This window comes from Pygocentrus nattereri, chromosome 25 (assembly GCF_015220715.1).
Source record: "Pygocentrus nattereri isolate fPygNat1 chromosome 25, fPygNat1.pri, whole genome shotgun sequence".
Classification (NCBI taxonomy): domain Eukaryota; kingdom Metazoa; phylum Chordata; class Actinopteri; order Characiformes; family Serrasalmidae; genus Pygocentrus; species Pygocentrus nattereri.
In genome coordinates, this window is record NC_051235.1 from 7825871 (window position 1) to 7851420 (window position 25550).

General features: G+C 38.9%; 1 protein-coding gene across 4 annotated transcripts; it reads left to right on the forward strand.

Annotated features, from left to right (window-relative positions):
- The first annotated feature begins 370 nt into the window (after window positions 1-370).
- LOC108436608 lies at window positions 371-16378 on the forward strand. 4 transcript variants are annotated; one of them, XM_017713207.2, is made up of 9 exons: window positions 371-493; window positions 3613-3670; window positions 10869-11216; window positions 11302-11520; window positions 11694-12038; window positions 12136-12381; window positions 13836-13938; window positions 14032-14086; window positions 14170-14582. In XM_017713207.2, exons 1-9 carry the CDS (start codon window positions 470-472, stop codon window positions 14290-14292), a joined length of 1521 nt encoding a protein of 506 aa, XP_017568696.2. In that variant the 5' UTR covers window positions 371-469; the 3' UTR covers window positions 14293-14582. The 4 variants fall into 4 exon arrangements, 3 of the variants coding, with proteins under 3 accessions (XP_017568696.2, XP_017568695.2, XP_017568697.2); XR_005129646.1 differs by lacking the exons at window positions 371-493; window positions 3613-3670 and adding an exon at window positions 15053-16378 and having other exon boundaries at window positions 10347-11216; window positions 14170-14387; XM_017713206.2 differs by lacking the exons at window positions 371-493; window positions 3613-3670 and having other exon boundaries at window positions 10347-11216.
- The last annotated feature ends 9172 nt before the right edge of the window (window positions 16379-25550 follow it).

The following is a 25550-nucleotide window of genomic DNA, read 5'->3' on the forward strand; positions in this document are numbered from 1 at the left end:
TGGGCCATATAGTGTATGTAAAAGACATCAGTAAATAGGGCTGGAAATCGGGGTTGAAAGCAAACAATGACCATCATCCATGTGCATTAGTGGAATATGCAAAGAATAACAAGAGAAACTATGACTATGAATATTAATGCAAGCCAATAGAAAAACAGTGTGACATAACCACCCGTCTGGTTGTGCAATGATCCAAAAAAAGCACTTGTGATTGATTCATGAATCATGATTCATAACTTAATAATGAATGAAGGAACAAGGTAACACTTGATGTTTCATGCCTGTTTATATTACTTCAAGTGAACATGTAGACGAAAAAAGAGAAGTAAATCGTATCTGTACACTCCTTCCTTTGCTCAATACACCCACGTGGTCACACTTCTGTAACCTTCATCCACACACACACACACACACACACACACACACACAACACTGACACGCTCCATACCGCAGCAGCCTCCGCTAACTTATGAGGAGTGCCAAGAGGATGCAAGTAAGAAACATTCACCACTACACTTGCTTTGTGTTTACTCATGTACTGTGCTTTGATATCTGTCTAGTACATAGAAACGAATCTGATAACACTTTACGAAAAAGGTCCCTAAATTAATGCTTAAGAATTATACTGATTTTTCTGAATTTCTGCATAATGTAATGTAAACAAAGACATTCGGAGTGAAATGGACCAGTGTAGAGAAGCTTTACAGTGTTGGTGATAGGAACCAGGAGTCGTGATGTCCACAACATAAATATAGCTATTTTATTTACTATACAAAGCCACCAGTAATCCTACGTGTCTCAGGCATCAGACAGTGTATTTCATGTTGCTAACAATCTGTGGTGTAGCTTTTAGAGGCATTAAACACTTTGGACGTCTGGTTCCTACCACCACCATTGTGAATAATTCTGATTTTGCAAGTTTCTCTAGAACGAAGCGTTTCACACGAAACCACTTTGATACTAATACTTACATATAAATCATCTACATATTCAGACATTTTGAAACATTGGTGGCGATTGCCTTTAAGTGCGTATGTAATAATGTATTACAACAGCAGCTCTCCAGCAACTGTTCCTAATTTTACTCATTTATTGCATTGATTAAAGTGTAATGAGTACCACATTTGAACTACTGCGGTGAATACATGTCTTTAATCAATGCTTACTTACAAACCAACTAACTAAGTAAAGCCTAATGTTTTTTTCCCAAGTTATGAATAGTAAATACAGGAAAGATGATCTGTTTTGACTGGTTTTTGGTTTACTGATGGTTTTATTGCATTGATTTTCCACATCACTTGCGAAACCACTAAGCATAATAAGGGCAACACTTTAGTTTGAAGAGGAATTTCTCAGATGTTTCAATATGTCTGCATAATTAAATGGTTAAGATGTAAACAAAGTCTTCTAGAACCTAGAACATATAGAACATAGAGTGCGCAGAACATATAGGACTAAAATGTTGCGTTATACACAAATAAGATATTAAGTGATAAGTGATAAGTGATAAGTGCTTCATGTTCAATAATGTGCTTTAAAAAGTCTTATTTCTGCAATTATGAACGACTTTCCCATAACAGACCTCCAATTGTGTTCCAATTATAATGAATGCAGATTAATGCATGGTGAATAAACCATTCGGACATGTCTAGTTTGTTTTTTTATTGGAGAAAAATCCTTAATAAAAACCTTAATAAAACCCCAATAGGTCCTATAAAACATTGTATTGATATATTAGTAGGTGTTGCATTCATTTTAACCAACTACATAAGACATAAGCATTAATTAATGACAATTTAAACGTTATATTATTATATATTACACACATTATACACACACACACACACACACACACACACACACACACACACACACACACACACAATTACTACAATGATTCATGATTGATTATTAAATGATTGTATGGCTAATGAAAGTACAGTTCATTATACTGAGGACATCTGATACAGTAATCTTTGATTACTTATTACTGTGGCAAACTGTGGCTATTTGGGTTACAAATGTCAAAACTCCAAATGTCCCACCTCTACGATAATGCTAACTTCTGCTAGCATCCCTATAGGATTCTAGTAGTTTGTTAGCGCTAAGCTAATGGTGATTTGCATGAATGCTTTCTGACGAGGCTAAATTTAGCCTCCTATTCCAGTTGTCAACTTCAGCTTAAATGGTGCAGCAGTTATATTCTGGCACATCTGGACACTAGTATGTATCTATGCTTAAAATCCCAGGCTTATTACATACTAAGCCTTATTATTCTGTAACTACAGGGACGTCAATGTAAAACTGGTTGAGCCATTCTTAGATTATAGAAGTGTGTAATGAAATTTGGCCTGTTGGTGGGCTTTGGCCATTTAAGGGGTTAAGGTGGGATGGAAAATGTGACTCTCTCTGTAGAGTCAGTGATGTATCTTGAACTTCCAGAAGGCCTAGAGGGATCTTTATTTCTCGCAAAACTGGTCCCACCCACTGGAAATCAAAACATGATTGGTTGATTCCTCCGTCAGTTTGCAATTACGCTGATGGCTAATCTAACGCCTCAGGACTTCTCTTCAGCTCCTGAAGCCCTAATCAATAGTAAACCTTTCTTGACTATATCTACAGAGATACCACAGAGAAAAACCATTTCTGATTCAAGAATTTTACTTTTTTCATCCAAAACTGAACATTGCAATAAGAGTCGTACTGTAATACTTGCAGACCTTACAAGCATGATTCTAAAAATGAACTAAAATTACAGGCAATTTTTTTACTTTCCAGAAGTCCTCTGAAGACCTAGAAGGCCCATCAGCTTACTTCTAACTTAGTAACTAAACTGATCAGGCATAACATCAAGACCACGTCCTTGTTTCTACACTGCACTGCTGTAACAATGAAGTAGTGGTGGTATGTTAGTGTGTGTTGTGCTGGTACGAGTGGATCAGACACAGCAGTGCTGCTAGAGTTTTAAACCCCGCTTACTGTCCACTCTATTAGACACTGCTACCTTTTCAGTCCACCTTGTAGATGTAAAGTCAGAGACGACAGCTCATTTGTGTTGGTCATCCTCTAGTCCTTCGCAGTGGTCACAGGACGTGCTGAGAATAGTCCACCACCCAAATAGTACCTGCTATGTGAGGGTCCTGACCACTGAAGAACAGGGTAACAGAGTATCAGAGAAACAGATGCACTACAGTCTGTAACTGTAGAACTACAAAGTGCAGCTATACAGTAAGTGGAGCTGATAAAATGGACAGTGAGCGCAGAAACAACGAGGTGGTTTTAATGTTATGCCTGATCAGAGTACAGCATTTGGTAAGAGCCATTAAACATGTATTTACCACAGCTGCTTAAGTTTGGATTGCACTTTAGACAACAGAGTAGTTTATTGTAAGAAGGAGTGATTAATGAAAAACTACTTTGGTAATACTTAATACTTAACTAATTACATAGTGCTAAGGTAAGCACTGATTTAAGGAGCCCTCCTGTAAACGGTTACAATGAATTCCTTAACAAATCTGTAAATAGACGTTCAGTACATCCGTGTACATTATTGTATCATGTGTTCATGGAATTTATATGTGAAAACGGTCATTATTTGTTTTTTTTTTATAGCTAAGTGGAAGGATGGACTTCAGAATCCTATTACCGGTCCTACTGTTGAATGCTGGAGGTAGGCCTACTACTTTCGTCCTGATTCTACAGAGAACGCTATATTACTGAGTCAATAAACAGTGTGATTTATGATATTAGTGAATGAAAATGTGCTTTCTCTCATGCTAGATGGAGTATATAAAGTCTTTAGCACCTCTACAGTGTTGTTAGTCATGTCACGAATGCTACCATGCTAAATGTTGCACTACTTTGCTGGTCTAAGAAAAGTTTCATAGCTTCTCTTGTAATGTTAAAGCAGTTCAGCCAGTTTAGTTGAACAGCTGAGATCTTTCGTGTCGGAAGCTCTATTTTTGTACTGGAGCTTTGAGGCTGAAAAAGTCAATGTTCACCAGTTTAGCCTTATGCAAGCAACATGCCTGAATCATCACGAGTAATTTTAGAGACACTTGGTCTTGTGGTTTCTGGCATGGCATGACATACTGACGTAAAATGCTCCTTTTTGGAGAAACTTGCAGAGTCAGGATTGTCCACAGTGGTGGCGAAAGGAACCAAACGTCTGATGTGTTTAATACTGGTTCCCGTTGTCACCACTGTAAATGAAGCCTAATTGTCTCTGATGCCCTCTAGAGGTTGGCTGCAGTACAAATTTTAACCTCACACCCACCCACAGAACACTGGGCCTTTATTCACCAATATCTCGTCTTTTGTTCAATTATTTTCTGGAGAAAGGTCCTAAGAATTAGTCTGTGCTAGATCTGAGACATGTTCTTTAACCATAGAACATTTCACACCTTTGTACTCTTGATTGTGCGACGATTCTGTTCTTACCTAAGAACAAACCACAAATAACATTAGTGAACGGCAGAATCTTCATGAAAACTGCATAAGTGGGATTTAAGAAATGTTTGGTGAATATTCTTTCAGATCTGGTTGGTTGGTTAGTGTAGTGGTTAACACCTTTGCCTTCATTGCTGTAGACTGGGGTTCAATCCCTGACCAGGGCAAGCCCCCTACACTATACCAGTAAGAGTCCTTGGGCAAGACTCCTAACAACTCCTACCTGTGTAAAAATGATCAAATTGTAAGTCGCTCTGGATAAGAGCGTCAGCCAAATGCCGTAAATGTAAATCTGCAAGTTCCCTTCATGTTAGTATTGATATTTAAATGTGTTTTACATACACTACATTTGTGATTCATCAAGGTACAAACAATAAATGTTCCCTCAAAGGTATATCAGTGGTTTTAAGGTCCAATTAAGTTTTTTTCCAGGTGAAAAGTACACATTTGTACCTTTTCCTAATCTAATGTTTTAAAACAGAACAATAAAACGGGGTGAGGGGGGTCAATACACCTTAGAACATATCATTTCTATAGATTATGGTACAATTATGTTCCCTGACTAAAGATACTGAGATGTACCCTTGAGGGTCCCACTCTAGTGACAAGAGGGGAACTGCCCCAGTGACAGTTCATACCTATATTTCTGAAAGTGTAGACAGACCAGAGCTGCATCACTAGTTAGTTAAGAATGCCAAAGACAGAAGGTCACTTTAGTGGGTGAAGCAGGCTAAACAATGATGAACAGCATAACGTCATAATAAGTTTATCTTTAGGGACCCGAACAGAATTTCAGTTTCGAGACATCCAGGAGTTTAATTAATGGATCCCAGACTAAGGGATCCTCTGCAGGACCCCCTGTAGGTTGCACTTTGCTTGTACCATATTCCATTAAAATGTTTTTCCATTGGGAATTATATATTTGCATACAATGGTGTGCCCTATATCACTGCTGTCGGAACCTTGTATCTCCAAAATGGTAACTTTGGAGGAGAAGGAAAAAACATACTTTACTTTCAATGTAAGTCAATGAAACCAGAATTTTTCCCATGTCATTTTGGGTCATTTCTTTTACCCCATTCATCATAAAATTTACAAACAATGTAAAGAGTAACAGATACTTTCAAATTATGTCAAAAACTGAAAAATGCCAAAAATGGAGATACAAGGTTTTCTTCCGACAGCAACGATATGGTACCTCCTTAAACAAGAATGCACTGGAAAGCTCCAAAACACCTGCATGACTGTGGCAAACGACTGTGTTGAATGAAAGAATTCTTTCCTTGCTGAAAATGAGCCCTTCACAACAGCTGGCAAAATCAAGAACACCTTCCAGAAGGACAGTGCATCCGTGTCAACGTCAAAAATGAAGAGAAGACTTCACTAGAGTAAATATGGAGGGTTTACCGCAAGATCAAACCCATTAATAAGCCTCCAAACAGGAAGAGCAGATTGGCGTTTGCCAAAAAAACTCATGTATAGTTCTAGAACAACAAGTGAATAGAGAAGAGAGTGAAGAAGAGACAGAGCTGCTCATGATTCAAAGCATATATCCTCACCTATTAAGCATGGTGAAGGTAGTGTCATGGCATAGGTATGTTTGGCTGCCGGGCAGAACTAGATCCCTATTAATGATGTGACTGCTGACGAAAGCAGGGTGACTTCCGAGGTGTATAGTGCTATATTATCTGTTTCAGCCCAATGCTTCAAAACGCACTGGACAGTGCCTTATAGTGTAGATGGACAATGGCCTGAAAGATACTGCGAAAGTAACCCAAGACTTTTGTTAAGGCAAAGAAGTGAAATGTTCCTCAATGTCGCAGTCGACAATCCAATTAAGCACGCATTTCGTTTATACGTTGTTCGCCCAATTTGTTTGTAAATAACCTCAAGCTCCAATATTCTGTGGTAGACAGATAAAATAACAATGACTATGCCGAAGTCCAAATATCTATGGACCGGACTGTATATGCGCCTACTTGGCCTCTTAGCCTACCCATTTACATTTAGTGATAAGGAGTGTTTTTGAATGAGGGCAGCCAATCAAAACAGAAGGCATTAGCATATATCTGTCTTCAAGGCACACTAATAAAACTGCTGGAGTCTTTAAACACTGTGTCCACTCACCGTCCACTCTATTAGACACTCCTACCTTGTCAATCCACCTTGTAGATGTACAGTCAGGGACGACAGCTCATCTGCTGCTGCACAGTTTGAGTTGGTCATCCTCTAGTCCTTCATCAGTGGTCACAGGACGCTGTTGGCTGGATATTTGTGGTTGGTGGACTGTTCTCAGTCCAGCAGAGACACTGAGGTGTATAAAAACTCCAGCGGCACTGCTGTGTCTGATCCACTCAGACCAGCACAACACCACCACGTCAATGTTACTACAGTGCTGAGAATCCACCACCCGAATAGTACCTGCTCTGTGAGGGTCCACAGAGGACCCCCTCATGACCACTGAAGAACAGGGTAAAAGGGGGCTACAAAGTATCAGAGAAACAGATGGACTACAGTCTGTAACTGTAGAACTACAAAGTGCAGCTGTACAGTAATTGGAGCTGATAAAATGGATAATGAGTGTAGAAACAAGGAGGTGGTCATAATGCCTGATCAGCGTAACTGACCTGATCATTTTATGACACTGACTGATTAAGTTTGACACTATTAGTGACCAGACTGTTGAGATATTTTGGTGCTTCTGAAGTGAAGCCATGTCTTGTACTACATCCCTCAGTGGGATGATCTTTGATTATTTGGATGATGTCAAATGATGTTAAACTCAGGACAGCACGGAGGTGGAGTGTGTCCATAATGAATAAGAGCAGGCATCAGACAGACACACTGCCACAACCCTCTCCACGACACTAATGTGACCAATTTCATGCCTTATAACTGGACAATGGAAGCGGCTGCAGCAATACTGTCTCCTCACATGAAGAGTTATTGGCTTGCCATTGAAGTAGATTGGAGCCTAGTCTTGTATGACTGGGAATATAACGATAAGTCAACAAAATCGACAACGTCGATTAGAAAAATGTGCCAATGTAGAATTTCAGTGTGGACAGGTCAGTTGTACAGTGGGTTGCAAAAGTATTCATACCCCTTGAACTTTTCCATATTTTGTCACATTACAACCACAAACATAAATATATTTCACTGGAATTTAATGTGAAAGACCAACACAAAGTGGTATACAATTGTGAAGTGGAAAGAAAATTATACATGAATCAAAACATTTTTTACAAATAAAAAACTAATAAGTGCGACGTGCAAAAGTATTCAGCCCCCTTTTCCCTGAGTGCAACCAATTGCATTCAGAAGTTGCCTGATGACTGCTAATGACTCAAAAGGGTCCACCTGTGTGTAATCTAATCTCAGTACAAATACAGCTGCTCCGTGATGGCCTCAGATGTTGGTTAAGAGAATATTGGGGAGCAAACAGCATCATGAAGTCCAAAGAACACACCAGACAGGTTAGGAATATGGTTTTGGAGAAGTTTAAAGCAGGCTTAGGTTATAAAAAGATTTCCCAAGCTTTGAACATCTCACGGAGCACTGTTCAATCCATCATCCGGAAATGGAAAGAGTATGGCACCACAGTAAACCTGCCAAGACAAGGCCGTCCACCTAAACTTACTGGCCGAACAAGGAGATCACTGATCAGAGAGGCAGCCAAGAGGCCCATGGTGACTCTGGATGAAATGCAGAGAGCCACAGCTCAGGTGGGGGAAACTGTCCACAGGACAACAATTAGTCGTGCACTACACAAATGTGGTCTTTATGGAAGAGTGGCAAGGAGAAAGCCATTGTTAAAAGAAAACCATAAGAAGTCCCGTTTGCAGTTTGCCAGAAGCCATGTTGAGGACACAGCAAACATGTGGAAGAAGGTGCTTTGGTCAAACGAGACCAAAATAGAACTTTTTGGCCACAATGCAAAACGCTATGCGTGGCGGAGAAATAACACTGCACATCACTCTGAAAACACCATCCCCACTGTCAAATATGGTGGTGGCAGCATCATGCTCTGGGGGTGCTTCTCTTCAGCAGGGACCGGGAAGTTGGTCAAAGTTGATGGGAAGATGGATGGAGCCAAATACAGGGCAATCTTGGAAGAAAACCTGTTGGAGTCAGCAAAAGATTTGAGACTGGGGCAGAGGTTCACCTTCCAGCAGGACAACGACCCTAAACATAAAGCCAGAGCTACAATGGAGTGGTTTAAAAAAAAGAATATTCATGTGTTAGAATGGCCCAGTCAGAGTCCAGACCTAAACCCAATTGAGAATTTGTGGCAAGATCTCAAAACTGCTGTTCACAAACGCTCTCCATCCAATCTGACTGAGCTTGAGCTGTTTTGCAAGGAGGAATGGGCAAGAATTTCAGTCACTAGATGTGCAAAGCTGGTGGAGACATACCCTAAAAGACTTGCAGCTGTAATTGCAGCAAAAGGTGGCTCCACAAAGTATTGACTCAGGGGGGCTGAATACTTTTGCACGTCGCACTTATTAGTTTTTTATTTGTAAAAAATGTTTTGATTCATGTATAATTTTCTTTCCACTTCACTATTGTATACCACTTTGTGTTGGTCTTTCACATTAAATTCCAGTGAAATATATTTATGTTTGTGGTTGTAATGTGACAAAATATGGAAAAGTTCAAGGGGTATGAATACTTTTGCAACCCACTGTAACTGCAACACAATACAGGAAATTATAAAGATGTAATTTAATTACATTACATTTGATTCATGATGAAATACTCGTTAAATATTCTGTGCTGCAGACTTAAACCTTTTCCTAATCATAAGTCGGAATGCTGTCCAGGATAAACAAATATACTGTGTACATGTACAATTTACATTTTTATTGATGAAAGTGACGGATGTGACCGTTTATCCATCTAAATGCTGTGTGTATGAAAGGCCAGCACTTTCAAGCTATATCGGTCACTCACACCGGTAGCATGTGTGAATGGGGCCTAACGCCACTCCGAAAGGATATGTGTTTTCTACCACTTTGTTCCTTAGTGAACTAATGCTATCATAATGTTTGTTAGTTTACCCGTCAGAAAACTCACGTTCCTGCACTAAATTTACAGCTTTGGTAAACTATTGCTTATTTTGGGCTGAAAGAAGTCCTTTTTTCACATTTAAAGCCTTAATTGAACATTTGCCTTTCCAGACCCAGCAAGACTTTATATAGGACATAGGGTTCATTTTTTTGCTTTTACTTACGTGAATGTCATTTTAATCAAACTTATTAAATAGTTTGTTTTTGTCTTGCAGAGTTACGACCTCTGCTACACAACTGCCCCCCCATGCTGGGGCAGAGGCTGCTATTTTGAGTTGCATTTTTACATTACCTTTATTCGAAAGACTTTGTGCACTTCAATTGTCATTATTAATGTAATGACATGTATTAATGATTGGCCCCTCCCAGTCCTGTCCATGTGTTCGTGTTTTGGTTTAGTCCATGTGCGTTTGTTTTGGTATCTGTAGTCCTGCCCCTTGTTTTGTAACCCCGCCCCGATTGTTTTCACCTGTCCACTCGCTTGCCCTGTGTTTGCCCCTTGTGTTAGCCGGTCTTTGTTTGATGTCTCAGTCTCCGTTTGTTGTGTTGATTCTGGTTTTTGTCATGTCTGTCCCTCGATCTGTCCGTGATGGCTATATGAACCTGGAATGTTTTGACCACGACCCTGGATTTGCCCATAATAAATCTCACTTATCTCAGCACATCCGTCCGCCTTCTCGCTCCCCGTTACATTGGGCAGGTGAGGTAAAACAGGAACAGCGCAGGAAGGAGGAGACGGAGGGCGTGACAGTAATCATTGTTGACATTGTTGAAAAAATAATCAACAGATTAGTTGAAAGTAATCATTAGTTGCCGCCCTAGCTGTAACTGAAATTATGATTGTTTAGTTAAATCAGCATGTACTTGTGGTGTATTTGCCTTCTTTAAAGCACTTTCCACAGGTGACGCCGACTGACCATCTAAAGGCGCCACCATTTCAGCAACATAATAATGCAAAACTGATGGGCTACCCTGATTTTTGTATTGTATTATGTTAGATTGCAGTTTCATTGACCTGTTCGGTAAGATCTTGTGGGCCGTGGAAGCTTTTGTCATTGGCTGCGTGGGCCATGAATTAGAAAAGATTGGCAATCTCTGTTTCACATGCGAAAGATTTAGAACATAACATTATAATGTTAAAAGCTGCTTTTGCACACCATCTGGTCTTAAGCAGGATAAACTGAACATGCATTTTGTAAATAGCATGATGTGACATGGAAGACTACCTTTTTTTAGCTTCACGTTCTCAATGTTGTTACTGTATTATGCTAGTTATGATCATTTATGTTACGTTCATATCAAATTTTTGTTCACATTTCTCTCAACGTCTAAATGAACGGTCTGTTTCAGGTTGTCTGGGTGAGAGTGTCAGTGTGTCCTGCAGTCATCAGACTATCTGTGCTCTGCAGGAATCAGCAGTTAACCTGATCTGTTCTTACCCAAACATCGCCATCAGAACTGTGTTCTGGTTCAGCTTTAAACAGAAAGCTAAATGGAGGAATGAGACACATCCCGAGGATTTAGCTTTAGACTCAGACTATGCAGGGCGAGTGAGCGCTGAGAGCACAGACTCCAAATCAACTCTTACAATCAAAGACCTGAGAGTCAGAGACTCAGGAGACTATCACCTCATGATCATCACAGAACAAGGAGAGAAACATCTCAGCATCTCAACTGCAGTCAGTCTAACAGTTACAGGTAATAAAGCAGCCAGCCTGTAGAGCATGTTCAGTTACACTTGTCTGTTATGTAATGATACATTATTAACTTTAACTCCAATCAGACCTGCAGGTGAAGAAACAAACAAACAGTCTGACCTGCAGCACTTCCTGCGCCCTCCCTGCGCCTGCCCGCCAGCGTTATTTCTGGTACAAGAATGGACAATTTACTGGGAAATACACAGACTACCATGATCCCTTTCCTTTATCCAGTGATGGTGATGATAAAGGCAGTTACTCCTGCTCTGTTTATGGTTATAACAGCATACGCTCCTCTCCACTGTGTAAGTATGAGAGTGACCAGGTGAGAAAAAAAAATACTGAAGCTAAGTGGCAAACAATTAGCATGCTCTAGTAATTTCAGCCACGGGATTATAACTATATTATAAGCCACCTGCTGAGACTTTTGAAAAAGTGTGATTTTAAATGACATCTTCTTAACCTTTCATCATTTCAGGTGTGTCTGATGGGAACTGCTGGAATGTGACCTACACAGATAGAAGAGTGTGTGTTTTGGAGGGTTCATCAGTGGACTTTCCCTGCACTTACACTTGTCCCAGTAATTATCATTTAAATAATATATTTTGGCACTACGACAGGTCTAAGAAGGAAGAAATGGACCTGCGCGGGGAACAGCAGTTTGCAGGTCGAGTGGAGTTTATTGGAGCTGCAGGGAGAAACTGCACTCTGAGAATAAACAATCTGAGAGAGAGAGACTCTGGAGATTATTACTTTAGAATTATCACCAACATTGAGACAGGGAAATTCAGCGGTAGACCTGGAATCATTGTAAATGTTACAGGTGACATACTACACCGAACTGAAATTTGTTGGCTGTCTTTTTGTGGATCTGCTAATGGATTAATAACCAGTTTTCTTTATTTTTTCGGCATGTTCAGCTCTGCAGGTAAGAGTGATTTCCAGCACAGTGTTAGATGACCAGACAGTAACACTAATGTGTAGCAGCACCTGCACTCTGCCTAACAACCCCACATACATGTGGTACAAGAACGGACAGCCTGTAACTAACAAACACACCAGAGACAACAAGCTGTACCTGAAATGCAGTGAAGACACAGGCAGCTACTCCTGTGCTGTGAGAGGACACGAGGAGCTCCGCTCTCCTGATCAAACACTCAGTGACTGTGAGTCCTGTAAACCACACATCCCACTAATGATCCTAAACTAGAGCCCAGCAAGCTGTACCAGGACTCAGAAATCAATGAGTATGTACTGTAGAAGGTTGTTTTTTGTGTAGCTCTATATTTGCTGCTTGAGGCTTGAACACTGATCGCAGTGTGTGAGACTCAGTTAGTTGTTGTGTTGTCATGGATACAGTGTCTGGTTGCTTTTGATTGGACTAACTCATTTATAGGCAGGAAATTAGCCTCATGTTATTTAGTTCTGCACTTAAAATAAATGACAACTGATCAAACACTCAGTAATCCATGTAAGTCCTTTAAGACACATTAATTAACACTTGATATGATATTCTCAAACCTTGACAATGATAAAAAAGTTTTCTCTGTTTTCTCAGCAGCCTTGTCTCTGCAGTTCTTACCATAACTGTGTTTCAGGCACTATCCTTAACTATTTGACTTCTGTCCACAGTGCTGACCAGTGAATGTGTTAATCGACTAGCATGGGCAACCCCTAGTTAGATTGTGAATGTATATTAGGGCTGGCCCCGAAAATTCGCAGATGCGGATGTGCATTAATTGAGTAGGTATTTGGTTCTAAATTTTGGGATTTAGATTGGGTTTTTTTGGCTTAATGTAAGCTATCAATAAAGGCAAACTGTAAAATACCATAACATATGGGATTTTCGGGAGAAGCTTAAACAACTCCAGCTTTAAGAAATGCAGCTTCATTTTTAATTTGCTGAAAACAGCACAAACATGGCAAGAAGAAGCACAGCCTCTCCAGTGCTACCGGTTAAAAACACAGCCCTCTACTCTATTCCAGAAAACCCACCATTCCACTTGTATTCAAGCACTTCAAGATAAAAAGCCTTGTATGGATAAACATAGACCAGCCCGACAAACATTTCTTTTCTAAAAAAACTGAACTACTTTGAATGTGTGGCAATGCAACAGTAGCTTTTGTAAGCACATTCTTGTACTATATACTTTTAATTGTGCAGTTAAAACATGGATATGGAGATATATATATCATCTCAGCTTGGGTGCTTTACTTTCTGCTCATTCACAATACTTGCTAATGCAGTGCTAAGTGGCATTCCCAGTATTCCTAGGCTGACAAACAGTGCCCCACTGTATTCAACCCTTAGTAATGTCGATGTATCTCGAATTAGACTACCACCATGAAGCACTGGTTAACCCATACATACATGGTGCTATCACCTGCTAGTCCAATGCTAAAAGAAGCTAGCAGGCCTGATTAAGATTTTACAGTGGATGAAGCGGATGTGCTTTCAACAAGGGTATCAGACATGGACCCCCCCCACGTGTGGTGAAGCTTTGAATGTTTGCTGTGGATGACTGCTGAAGCTCCGAAGCCCCAAAAAAGTTATTTGGGTCAGCCCTAGAACGTAGCTTAATTATTCCTGTCTTTCTCTTACCCTTGTTTATTTCTGGAGGTCTTGGAGGTCCAGAGATGTCAAAGAATGCGATGGTGGGAGCAACAGTGGGAGCGTCACTCTTTCTGGTTCTAATACTCATCATAGCAGCTCTATGGATGTGGTATGTAAATGGTTGATGTGATCTAAACATGATTTTCAATAGAATGCATGTTATCAGTTTCAACAAACATTGCCCTGGTTGTTTATCTTTCAGGAGGAGAAAGTCCAGGCCAGCTAAAGACCACGGAGGCCCTCGGCAAAGTAGTCAGGTGAATGCTTTAGGGATTAAGTGATCATATGACATCTTTAAGTATGGTGTACATAACTAATCTGTCTGTTTTTCTTGGCTTAGGATATTCTTCACTATTCTAGCATTCATTTTTCACACTCCTGCACTGAGGAGTCCGAGTCCTCTAGAAGTCCTCGAGACAACACAGAGCTTGTCCAATATGCCGCTGTCAAATTCAAGAGATAAACCGGTGCAACACTGAAAATATCTGCCATTATCGCAAGGCTGAGGCTAAACTGCTGGACTTCTGGAGATCTTCAACTTCATAATCACATTATTAAGTACACACCTTGCATCTACCTTGTCCAGTTTATCAGAGCCACGTGCACTTTGTAGAACTACAATTACAGATTATAGTTTAGGCTAATCTTTTAGCCATTCTTTACCCTTCTCATCAATCCTCAGAACCACCACAGAACAGGTACTATTTGGGTGGTGAATCATTCTCAGCACTGCAGTGACTCTGACGGGGTGGTAGTGTGTTAGTTTGTGTTGCACTGGTTTACGTGGATCAGACACAGCAATGCTGCCGGTGTTTTTAAACACCATGTCCACTCAATGTCCACTCTATTAGACACTCCTACCTTGTTGGTCCACCTTGTACATGTAAAGTTGCGTTAGTCATCCTCTAGTTCTATATCAGTGGTCAGTTTCTGACCCCAGGAGGCTGTTGGTTGGATATTTTTCATTGATGGACTATTGCCCCAACAACACTGAAAATGATCCACCCCCCAAATAATATCTCCTCTGTGGTGGTCCTAACCATTGAAAAATAGGATGAAAGGGGGAAACAATTATTGTATCAAGTTTATACAAGGCAAACGTTTATTGAGTTTAACTGGCATAATTGAGAAATAGCTGATTCCAGCCTTTCAAAGAAAAATGTCCATGTAGCTTTTATCAATTTTCGAAGAGGTTTTTAATTTTCCCGAATTTTACTCTTTAGGGTTCAAGTTTGTCAAATACACCTACCATATAGCTGCACTATACGTGGTAGGTATCCAATTTTTTTTCTACACTAAGTAAACCATTTTTCATCATTATAGCATGGCTAATTTACACTAAGTCTGTGAGATGTGCAATGTAATATCAGCACCCAGCTAACAGCAAGTTAATCCACTTACCCACACTGGGTTTAACACTATTTTTGACAGATTACCATGTAAGACATTAAATTAAAATGTATCTTACTCTGTATGTTAGTTTTTCAGTGACTCATTTAGTGCATATTTCAATTTCAAGCAGAATATTATTGGAGTAGCCTGTTAACCTGTTAGCTCTCTGCTGAGCTTGTTGTTGAACAAAATTTCATTCTTGTATACCATGGGTTTAGAATGGTTTCAGGGCATTTACTTCATACATGCACAATTTGTGACTGCAAACATACATGAATTCAAAATCTTACAAGTGTATTAACAGTTATAAACAGGTTTTTCAATTTTTACTTGATATTACACTTGACTCAATTATCCAAACCATTTTCATACTTACAATAGTTTAAAACTTATTTTTACACAGTATATATTTGTACTTTTTTATATTAACTTTGTTTTAGCTTATAAATAGTGCTGTTTCTGGTTATGTATGTCTAGTTTCAGATGGAATTTTTAGATAGAAATACTTTATTTTAGTGCTTAGTAGTTTTTAAAGAAAAAATGTCATTGGTATCAGCTGATACTTAAAGTTTTAATTTCACTCTTAATTTCTTCTTTATGGGTGCTGTTATCGGTGGGAAGTTCAACACCACGTCACACACTAAATTGATAGACTAAAGAATCTAGTACTTATTGTGCTTCCACCAGCTTTGATTCTTCCTAATTTGGCCCACATGAACATAACTAAAACTATTTTAAGTGTTCAAAATTGAATTAAACACCACAATTAGCAAAGAGACACAGAGAGCATACTCATTAAGCTACGGTGCTGAGTGGTAATTTTTGTCGATTTCACAAGGCTTTTGAGCAAGCCTCAATTGAACAATGCAAATGCGAGTAAAACTGTTCTTATTTATAGCCACTTCACTCTCAGGTTCAATTTTACCCTCCTTTTTGATTGGTTGCCTTGTGAAAAGTGACACATGACAAGTGGAGCTTTTCTGCTGGTGCTGGACATTTTTCAATTGCAAGAATCTGCAGCAAAAAAATAAAAACACAATTGTGAAGAAACTTTGACCTACCGCAGAATATAATGCTGCTTTGGGCGGAACACGCTCCATCATCTGAACACAGTCTAAAGAAGTAGACAGATTTTCAAGAGGACTGAAAATTTTTGCCGTATGTATTTCAATATATATTTTAAAATTAAATGATGCATATTAAACTTTGTGTTTCTTCTTCTTCATAGTAGTAGTGCTTGTGGTTTAATAGAAAATGCATGAGCTTATTGCCAAAGAGGGCTGTTTCAGTACATACATATTTAATTCCGAATGATCAATCAAATTAATCAATTGAGTAGATACCAAGAGTTTTCTTGATTCCAAAAATTTTAACATGATAAAGTAGATCAGGCAACACAAAAAGTACACTATTAAGTGCATAATATATTTTTACGACTGATGGTAAAAATGACAAAGAATCTTGACATACTAGGGAATATACTCTGAGGTAATGCTGTGGCAGTAACTTGTAAAGCTGCTGCATTTTCATTGGTGTCCTATGCAAGTGTCAGTCAAAATCCACATGTAAATGTTCATACATATAAAAGACCCACAGAAAGTGAAGCTCCAGTTGGTTGCCCAAGGAAACAAAACTAAATTCTCATAAACAGAGCTATGAATTTAAAGAAGTGCTGCAAATAATCGTAAACTGTTTGGTAAAGATACTTCTAACTTTTATTCAAGAAACAAAGTTTCTTTTAAGAAAATGTTGTTGATACTGAAAAAAAGTTCAAGAAAAAATTCAACTTTTAATTGTTATTTTGCATGTAAGTTTATTTTTCACTGCTAATTATTCAAGCCTTTGTTCAGCTCATTATAACTAAAGTAACAAAATGTAGCTAACATTAACAGGTTATTTTTTCACAAAATTAAAAATAGAATTTATGTGCTAAAATTTATTTACTTTGACAAGCAGTTTAACTTGTATTTCCTATTATTCTTGGTCTCAAGAATTTAATTTATACATGTGAAATACAATTGATTAATACTAGGTTTTATTTGTAAGAAATGATTTTTCACTAGTAAAATGTAATTTTCACATGTGCAAACAATTTTTTAAAAAGTGAATTGAAAAATAGGATTAAAAGCTAAAATCAATTTGAACATGTAATTAGAATCTCAACGCAAATTTTTCTTACATTACATTGCCGTAGAAAGAACAAGCTGTTTTAAGTTTTGTCAAAGTCCTTATAGGAAACTCTGTGAACCCTGTGGCCATTTTGACAATACTGGCAGGCAGTTATTTCCAGTCATACAAGATCAAAATACTCTCTCTTCAAATGGGAACAGACCTAAAACCTCAAAACTGAAGACCAAATTAACTTTTTTTTTCAATTTTTATTGATATTCACACAGTTCAAGTACAGTAAATAACCTGTAATGGTACCTTGATAAAAGGCCTTTTTCAGGGAACAAGTTAAAGGTTAAAACCTAAAAACAGGTTAAAAACAGCTCAAACATGGATCAGGCTGGGGCTCTTTTACTGGATCCAAATCTGAAATACTGCAGTAACTGAGGTAAGTGAGCAGTGTCTGAGGGAAATGCAGCGATAACTGAGGTAAATGTGCAGTGTCAGTGAAGTACAGCAGTAACTGAAGTAAAGATATTTGCATTCTGAATGTGTGTATATTGTTTGTGTGTATATTGTATTGTATGTGGTCTACTGGGAGCAGTGCTAGTTGGACAGTCTCACAGCAGCAGGAAGGAAGGACCTGCGATAGCGCTCCTTCACACACTTGGGGTGAAGGAGCCGGTCACTGAAGGAACTGCCCAGTGCTGCCAGAGTCTCATGCATGGGTGGGAGTTGTTCTCCAGCATGAATGCCAGCTTATTCAGCATCCTCCTGTCTCCCACCGCCTGCACTGGGTCTAGAGGAGTCCCTAGGACAGAGCCAGCCCTCCTGATCAGTTTGTCCAGTTTCTTCCTGTCTGCAGTGGAGATGCTGCCGCCCCAGCAGGTATAAAAATAATAAATATATAAAATAAATATGCACCATATAAAATATGCCGTGTCTGTGTAAAATACAGCAATAATTCAGGTAAATGTGCAGTGTCAGTGAAGTATGGCAGTAACTGAGGTAAATATGCAGTGTCTGTGTAAAATACAGCGATAACTGAGGTAAATGTGCAGTGTCTGTGTAAAATACAGCGATAACAGAGGTAAATATGCAGTGTGTGTGTAAAATATAGCAATAACTGAAGTAAATGTGCAGTGTCAGTGAAGTATGGCAGTAACTGAAGTAAGTGTTTGAGTGAAATGCTGTAGTAACTGAGGTAAATCTGCCTCATTCACCTTCTATCTTTCTAAGGCTTTTCTTAAATTTGTTCCTGAGAAAGCTCCTACGAAAAAGTCTACATCAGATTCATGTTGTGTAGAACGTGTGTAGATTCTGTTCTTCACCAAGAACAACCCCAACATTAGAAAACATTGGTGAATGTCAGAATCTTGGCGTAAACTGTTAAGTGAGGTTTAAGAAGAAATTTCTTCTTAAAAACAGTTTGGACTGAGGCCCAATGTCCACAACTAGCTTTTAGAGGCATTAAACTCTTCATATGTTTGGTTCCTATAATACGTGCTATGGACAATTCTGATATACCTCTGCTACTGCCGTATTTCTATCTTAGCTATTTATGCAGCTCTATTTTTCTATTTATTCAGATATTTTAACCAAAATCAGTGGAATTACCCCTAAAGTTCCCATGGTGTGAGGCTGGGCTGGATTGGAAATGCAATAATGTTCCCAAATTATAGCCTGATGTATCACTCTTAGCTCTAGTTCTTAGACTGCATCTCTGTGGTTAGAAGGGGGAAGCAGAATAAGTTTTGTGATCATCATCAATTCTTTTTCTGTCCACCACGTAATGTGACCTCAAATTCCACCCGTCCTCACACACGCATCTGACACAACTTACACAACCATGAGTAGGAGTGACAATGTCATTTTATAATGAATGTTGTTCGTTGCATGAAGTAAGTGGAACACACAGTTTGGAATGGCATCCTCCCACTGCTCAAACTCCCCCAAATCCCATGGTTTATTGGTGTTTTAAAATTTGTGAAATACAAAGAAATCAGATAAACAGGAGGCATTAATTCGTCTCTTGTGTAGATGTTGGGTAGAAGTTTGTGAAGTAGATTTCTCTAGTAAGTCGTTTTCTGGATAAATCTTCTAAAAACACTACAGGATTGCAACATACATAGACCTGCTAATGTGCCCCTAAGGGTGGCTCTTTATGCTGATCTTAGTAGAAGTTTGCAACGTTTTGAAATGAAAACAAAGTCATTCAAAGTCATCTGATATGAAAAGTGCCATGGTGGTGATAGGAACCAGATGGCTGAATGCAGCTAAAGGCTCCCTCACAGAAACCTGTTACATGAATTAGTTATGAATACACCGTCTGATGTCTGAGACATTGTCTTGTGTTTGTTTGGAGAGAAGGCTTTAGTGTCTCACCACCATTTTACCCCTGGCACCTCATTTATAAGATTTGTATACATGAATCTCATCTTAAAATTGTACTATGCAATTCCATATAAGCGATGATTTATAAAAGCAGGCACATGTCTTACTTGATGTGCATCTCTGAGTTCAGGTTTTTCAGCACACCCTTTGCTAACAGTATTAAGTCAAGCACATGGCAGTCTGGGTTGGGGGATGTAAGGGCAGCGCTAACTTCCAGAATACATCATGCCAACAGTAAAGTTTGGTAGTCTGGGGCTGTTTTTACTCAACCTCTTAGTTCCAGTGAAGACTGAGAGCACAAGTTAGAAATCAACTCTTACAGTAAGAGGCCTGAGAGCGAGACTTGGGAGAATATCACCTCATGATCATAACAGAAAAAAGGAGAGAAACATGTCAGCTCAACTGCACTCAGTCTAACAGTTACAGATTATCAATCTACAGAATTTGCCATATTTGGTTGTTTTGAGCAACTCATTACCAAGTACAAAACGTTAATACTGTTAATCAAGGTTATCTTTTGCACTATTAGGGGCCACAAAGGCTTCAGCTCTAGTGAAGTATGTGAATCTGAATTTCACAAGTACAAAGCTGCTGATTCTTAGGTTTTACATGGCAAAACTTATGCAACTCGTTGCAACTTTCATGCAACCTTAGGCTGGCTTTACACACTGAAGCATCCATGCAACTATTCATTTGAAACTTGCTTTAAACTAAATTGTATTTGAGTGCCATAGGAACTCCAAGGAAAAGTTTCATTAAAAGCCAATCAAAACAGTGTTAACACATCACATGATCACGCAGTGTCAGTGAAGTATGGCAGTAACTGAGGTAAATATGCAGTGTCTGTGTAAAATACAGTGATAACTCAGGTAAATATGCAGTGTCTGTGTAAAATACAGTGATAACTGAGGTAAATATGCAGTGTCTGTGTAAAATACAGCGATAACTGAGGTAAATATGCAGTGTCTGTGTAAAATACAGTGATAACTGAGGTAAATATGCAGTGTCTGTGTAAAATACAGCGATAACTGAGGTAAATGTGCAGTGTCTGTGTAAAATACAGCGATAACTGAGGTAAATATGCAGTGTCTGTGTAAAATACAGTGATAACTGAGGTAAATATGCAGTGTCTGTGTAAAATACAGCGATAACTGAGGTAAATGTGCAGTGTCTGTGTAAAATACAGCGATAACTGAGGTAAATGTGCAGTGTCTGTGTAAAATACAGCGATAACTGAGGTAAATGTGCAGTGTCTGTGTAAAATACAGCAATAACTGAGGTAAATATGCAGTGTCTGTGTAAAATACAGCGATAACTGAGGTAAATATGCAGTGTCTGTGTAAAATACAGCGATAACTGAGGTAAATATGCAGTGTCTGTGTAAAATACAGCGATAACTGAGGTAAATATGCAGTGTCTAAGGGAAATACAGCGATAACTGAGGTAAATATGCAGTGTCTGTGTAAAATACAGCGATAACTGAGGTAAATATGCAGTGTCTGTGTAAAATACAGTGATAACTGAGGTAAATATGCAGTGTCTGTGTAAAATACAGCGATAACTGAGGTAAATGTGCAGTGTCTGTGTAAAATACAGCGATAACTGAGGTAAATATGCAGTGTCTGTGTAAAATACAGCGATAACTGAGGTAAATGTGCAGTGTCTGTGTAAAATACAGCGATAACTGAGGTAAATGTGCAGTGTCTGTGTAAAATACAGCGATAACTGAGGTAAATGTGCAGTGTCTGTGTAAAATACAGCAATAACTGAGGTAAATATGCAGTGTCTGTGTAAAATACAGCGATAACTGAGGTAAATATGCAGTGTCTGTGTAAAATACAGCGATAACTGAGGTAAATATGCAGTGTCTGTGTAAAATACAGCGATAACTGAGGTAAATATGCAGTGTCTAAGGGAAATACAGCGATAACTGAGGTAAATATGCAGTGTCTGTGTAAAATACAGCGATAACTGAGGTAAATATGCAGTGTCTAAGGGAAATACAGCGATAACTGAGGTAAATATCCAGTGTCTGAGTGAAATGCAGTGATAACGGATTTAAATGTGCAGTGTCAGTGAAGTACGGCAGTAACTGAAGTAAAAATGCAGTGTCAGTAAAATACAGCGATAACAGAGGTAAATATGCAGTGTGTGTGTAAAATACAGCAATAACTGAGGTAAATGTGCAGTGTCAGTGAAGTATGGCAGTAACTGCGCTAAATCTGCAGTGTTTGAGTGAAATGCTGTAGTAACTGAGGTAAATCTGCCTCATTCACCTTCTATCTTTCTAAGGCTTTTCTTAAATTTGTTCCTGAGAAAGCTCCTACGAAAAAGTCAACATCAGATTCATGTTGTGTTCTTATGTAGAATGTGTGTAGATTCTGTTCTTCACCAAGAACAACCCCAACATTAGAAAACATTGGTGAATGTCAGAATCTTGGCGTAAACTGTTAAGTGAGGTTTAAGAAGAAATTTCTTCTTAAAAACAGTTTGGACTGAGGCCCAATGTCCACAACTAGCTTTTAGAGGCATTAAACTCTTCATATGTTTGGTTCCTATAATACGTGCTATGGACAATTCTGATATACCTCTGCTACTGCCGTATTTCTATCTTAGCTATTTATGCAGCTCTATTTTTCTATTTATTCAGGAATTTTAACCAAAATCAGTGGAATTACCCCTAAAGTTCCCATGGTGTGAGGCTGGGCTGGATTGGAAATGCAATAATGTTCCCAAATTATAGCCTGATGTATCACTCTTAGCTCTAGTTCTTAGACTGCATCTCTTTGGGTAGAAGGGGGAAGCAGAATAAGTTTTGTAATCATCATCAATTCTTTTTCTGTCCACCACGTAATGTGACCTCAAATTCCACCCGTCCTCACACACGCATCTGACACACTTACACAACCCTGAGTAGGAGTGACAATGTCATTTTATAATGAATGTTGTTCGTTGCATGAAGTAAGTGGAACACACAGTTTCTAATGGCATCCTCCCACTGCTCAAACTCCCCCAAATCCCATGGTTTATTGGTGTTTTAAAATTTGTGAAATGCAAAGAAATCAGATAAACAGGAGGCATTAATTCGTCTCTTGTGTAGATGTTGGGTAGAAGTTTGTGAAGTAGATTTCTTTAGTAAGTCGTTTTCTGGATAAATCTTCTAAAAACACTACAGGATTACAACATACATAGACCTGCTAATGTGCCCCTAAGGGTGGCTCTTTATGCTGATCTTAGTAGAAGTTTGCAACGTTTTGAAATGAAAACAAAGTCATTCAAAGTCATCTGATATGAAAAGTGCCATGGTGGTGATAGGAACCAGATGGCTGAATGCAGCTAAAGGCTCCCTCACAGAAACCTGTTACATGAATTAGTTATGAATACACCGTCTGATGTCTGAGACATTGTCTTGTGTTTGTTTGGAGAGAAGGCTTTAGTGTCTCACCACCATTTTACCCCTGGCACCTTATTTATAAGATTTGTATACATGAATCTCATCTTAAAATTGTACTATGCAATTCCATATAAGCGATGATTTATAAAAGCAGGCACATGTCTTACTTGATGTGCAATTTTGTGCAGTGCTTTAGATGACAATTCTGACATGATTGTGTTCATAATAATTCTCCAGTGTTCACAGCTCACCGGTTACAACTTTTCAAGTAGCATCCCCTTAAAATAATTTTAATTCTGTGCTTTGCAGGATTTGAAATGCAGTTCAATAGCACCATCTGCTGGCTAATAAAAATTGTTTATTTTTCACCTGAATGTAGTTGAGGTATGTGTATATATAAATTTAGTGAAATAGCATTAGACAAATAGGAGACCTCCATCTAATACACTATATTGCCAAAAGTATTCAGTCACCCATCCAAATCATTGAATTCAGGTGTTCCAATCACTTCCATGGCCACAGGTCTATAAAATCAAGCCCCTAGGCCTGCAGACTGCTTCTACACACATTAGTGAAAGAATGGGTCACTCTCAGGAGCTCAGTGAATTCCAGTGTGGTGCCGTGATCGGATGCCACCTGTGCAAGTCCAGTCGTGAAATTTCTTCACTACTAAATATTCCACAGTCAACTGTCAGCGGTGTTATAACAAAGTGGAAGAGACTGGGAACAACAGCAACTCAGTCATGAAGTGGTCGGCCACGTAAAATGACAGAGTGGGGTCAATGGATACTGAGAGGCATAGTGCGCAGAGGTCAACAACTTTCTGCAGAGTCAATCGCTACAGACCTCCAAACTTCATGAGACCTTCGGATTAGCTCAAGAACAGCATAGAGAGCTTCATGGAATGGGTTTCCAAGGCCAAGCAGCTCCATCCAAGCCTTACATCACCAAGTGCAATGCAAAGTGTCGAATGTAGTGGTGTAAAGTGCTGCTACTGGACTTTAGAGCAGTGGAGACGTAGTCAGACTGGACAAGTCTGGGTTTGGCGATTGCCAGGAGAACGGTACTTGTCTGACTGTATTGTGCCAAGTGTAAAGTTTGGTGGAGGGGGGATTATGAGGCAGGGTTGTTTTTCAGAAGTTGGGCTCAGCCCCTTAGCTCCAGTAAAAGGAACACTTAATGCTTCAGCAGCAAGAGATTCTGGACAATTTAATGTTCCCAACTTTGTGGGAACAGTTCAGAGATGGCCCCTTCCTGTTTCAACATGACTGCACACCAGTGCACAAAGCAAGGTCCATAAAGACATGGATGACTGAGTTTGGTAAGGAAAAACTTAATTGAATTCAAAAATTCCCATAAACACACTCCTAAACTTTGTGGAAAGCCTTTCCAGAAGAGATGAAGCTGTTATAGCTGCAAAGAGTTGGCTGACATCATATTAAATCCTATGGATTAAGAATGGGTTGTCACTGAAGTTCATATGCGTGTGAAGGCAGGCGAGCGAATACATTTGGCAACATTGTGTAGGTCTCTACTAAAACTCAGATATCAGATGTATAGATACATACACCCGTTCTGTGCAATATCTGTAATTATTACTGTGTGATATCCAGTCATTACCTGCTCAGAAATGTGCAATATCCATACAACTGCATGTGTAAACTGTAATATTTGTATAGTTTCTTAATTCTATTTTTATTTTTTATATTTTTCTGCTAACAGATGCCTTGTTTATTTATTTATTTCTATAATATATCTTATATTTTGTATGATGCACATCTTTGTCTACTTACTGCTCTTTATCTGCTTACTGTCTATCTTAATCGTCTATCTCATCTTATCTTATCTTATCTTAGCTAACTGGCTAACAGGCTAATGGTAGCATAATAAAAGAGACACTTCAGATTCAAGAAAGAGTTACTTAAAATCTGAGACATACAAATTAAAGAATGTTACTTACAGGCCTGTTACGAGTTCAAACATTTAAAACAGAGCTGACCTCAAAGTCATGTAACAGCACTGCCATATGATTTTCTGCCTGTACCTGACTCTCAGATCTTTTCACAACATCCAAATAGCGGATTAGCTTGGAGTGTTTAATGTAGAAACCACTACGTAAGCAATTTCATTTCCTTTTCTTATTTCATACTGCTCATTACGTTTCTTTCAATGGGTAAAAACATTCAGAGCACAGTGAAACAAGAGGGATGCAGACAAAACTTACATGTACGGCATTTTGCTGACGCTCTTATCCAGAGCGACTTACAATTTGATCATTTTACACAGGTAGGCCAAGGTGGTGTTAGGAGTCTTGCCCAAGTGGTGAATTCCACCAATTTTTTTTTACAATTTCTGCAACATTTGGTTGCTGAGATGTGCACAAAGTCATTCAAAGTGATTGTATATAAAAAGGTTAATTGTAGAGAAACTTA

Bases quoted from the DNA above. Each gene is read 5' to 3' on its own strand.
- LOC108436608 (XM_017713206.2), top strand. From the start codon at position 10,733: ATGGAAGACTACCTTTTTTTAGCTTCACGTTCTCAATGTTGTTACTGT. The intron at 11,521-11,693 runs GTAAGTATGAGA...TCATCATTTCAG, and splicing joins CATACGCTCCTCTCCACTGT to GTGTGTCTGATGGGAACTGC. The intron at 12,382-13,835 runs GTGAGTCCTGTA...TTATTTCTGGAG, and splicing joins TGATCAAACACTCAGTGACT to GTCTTGGAGGTCCAGAGATG.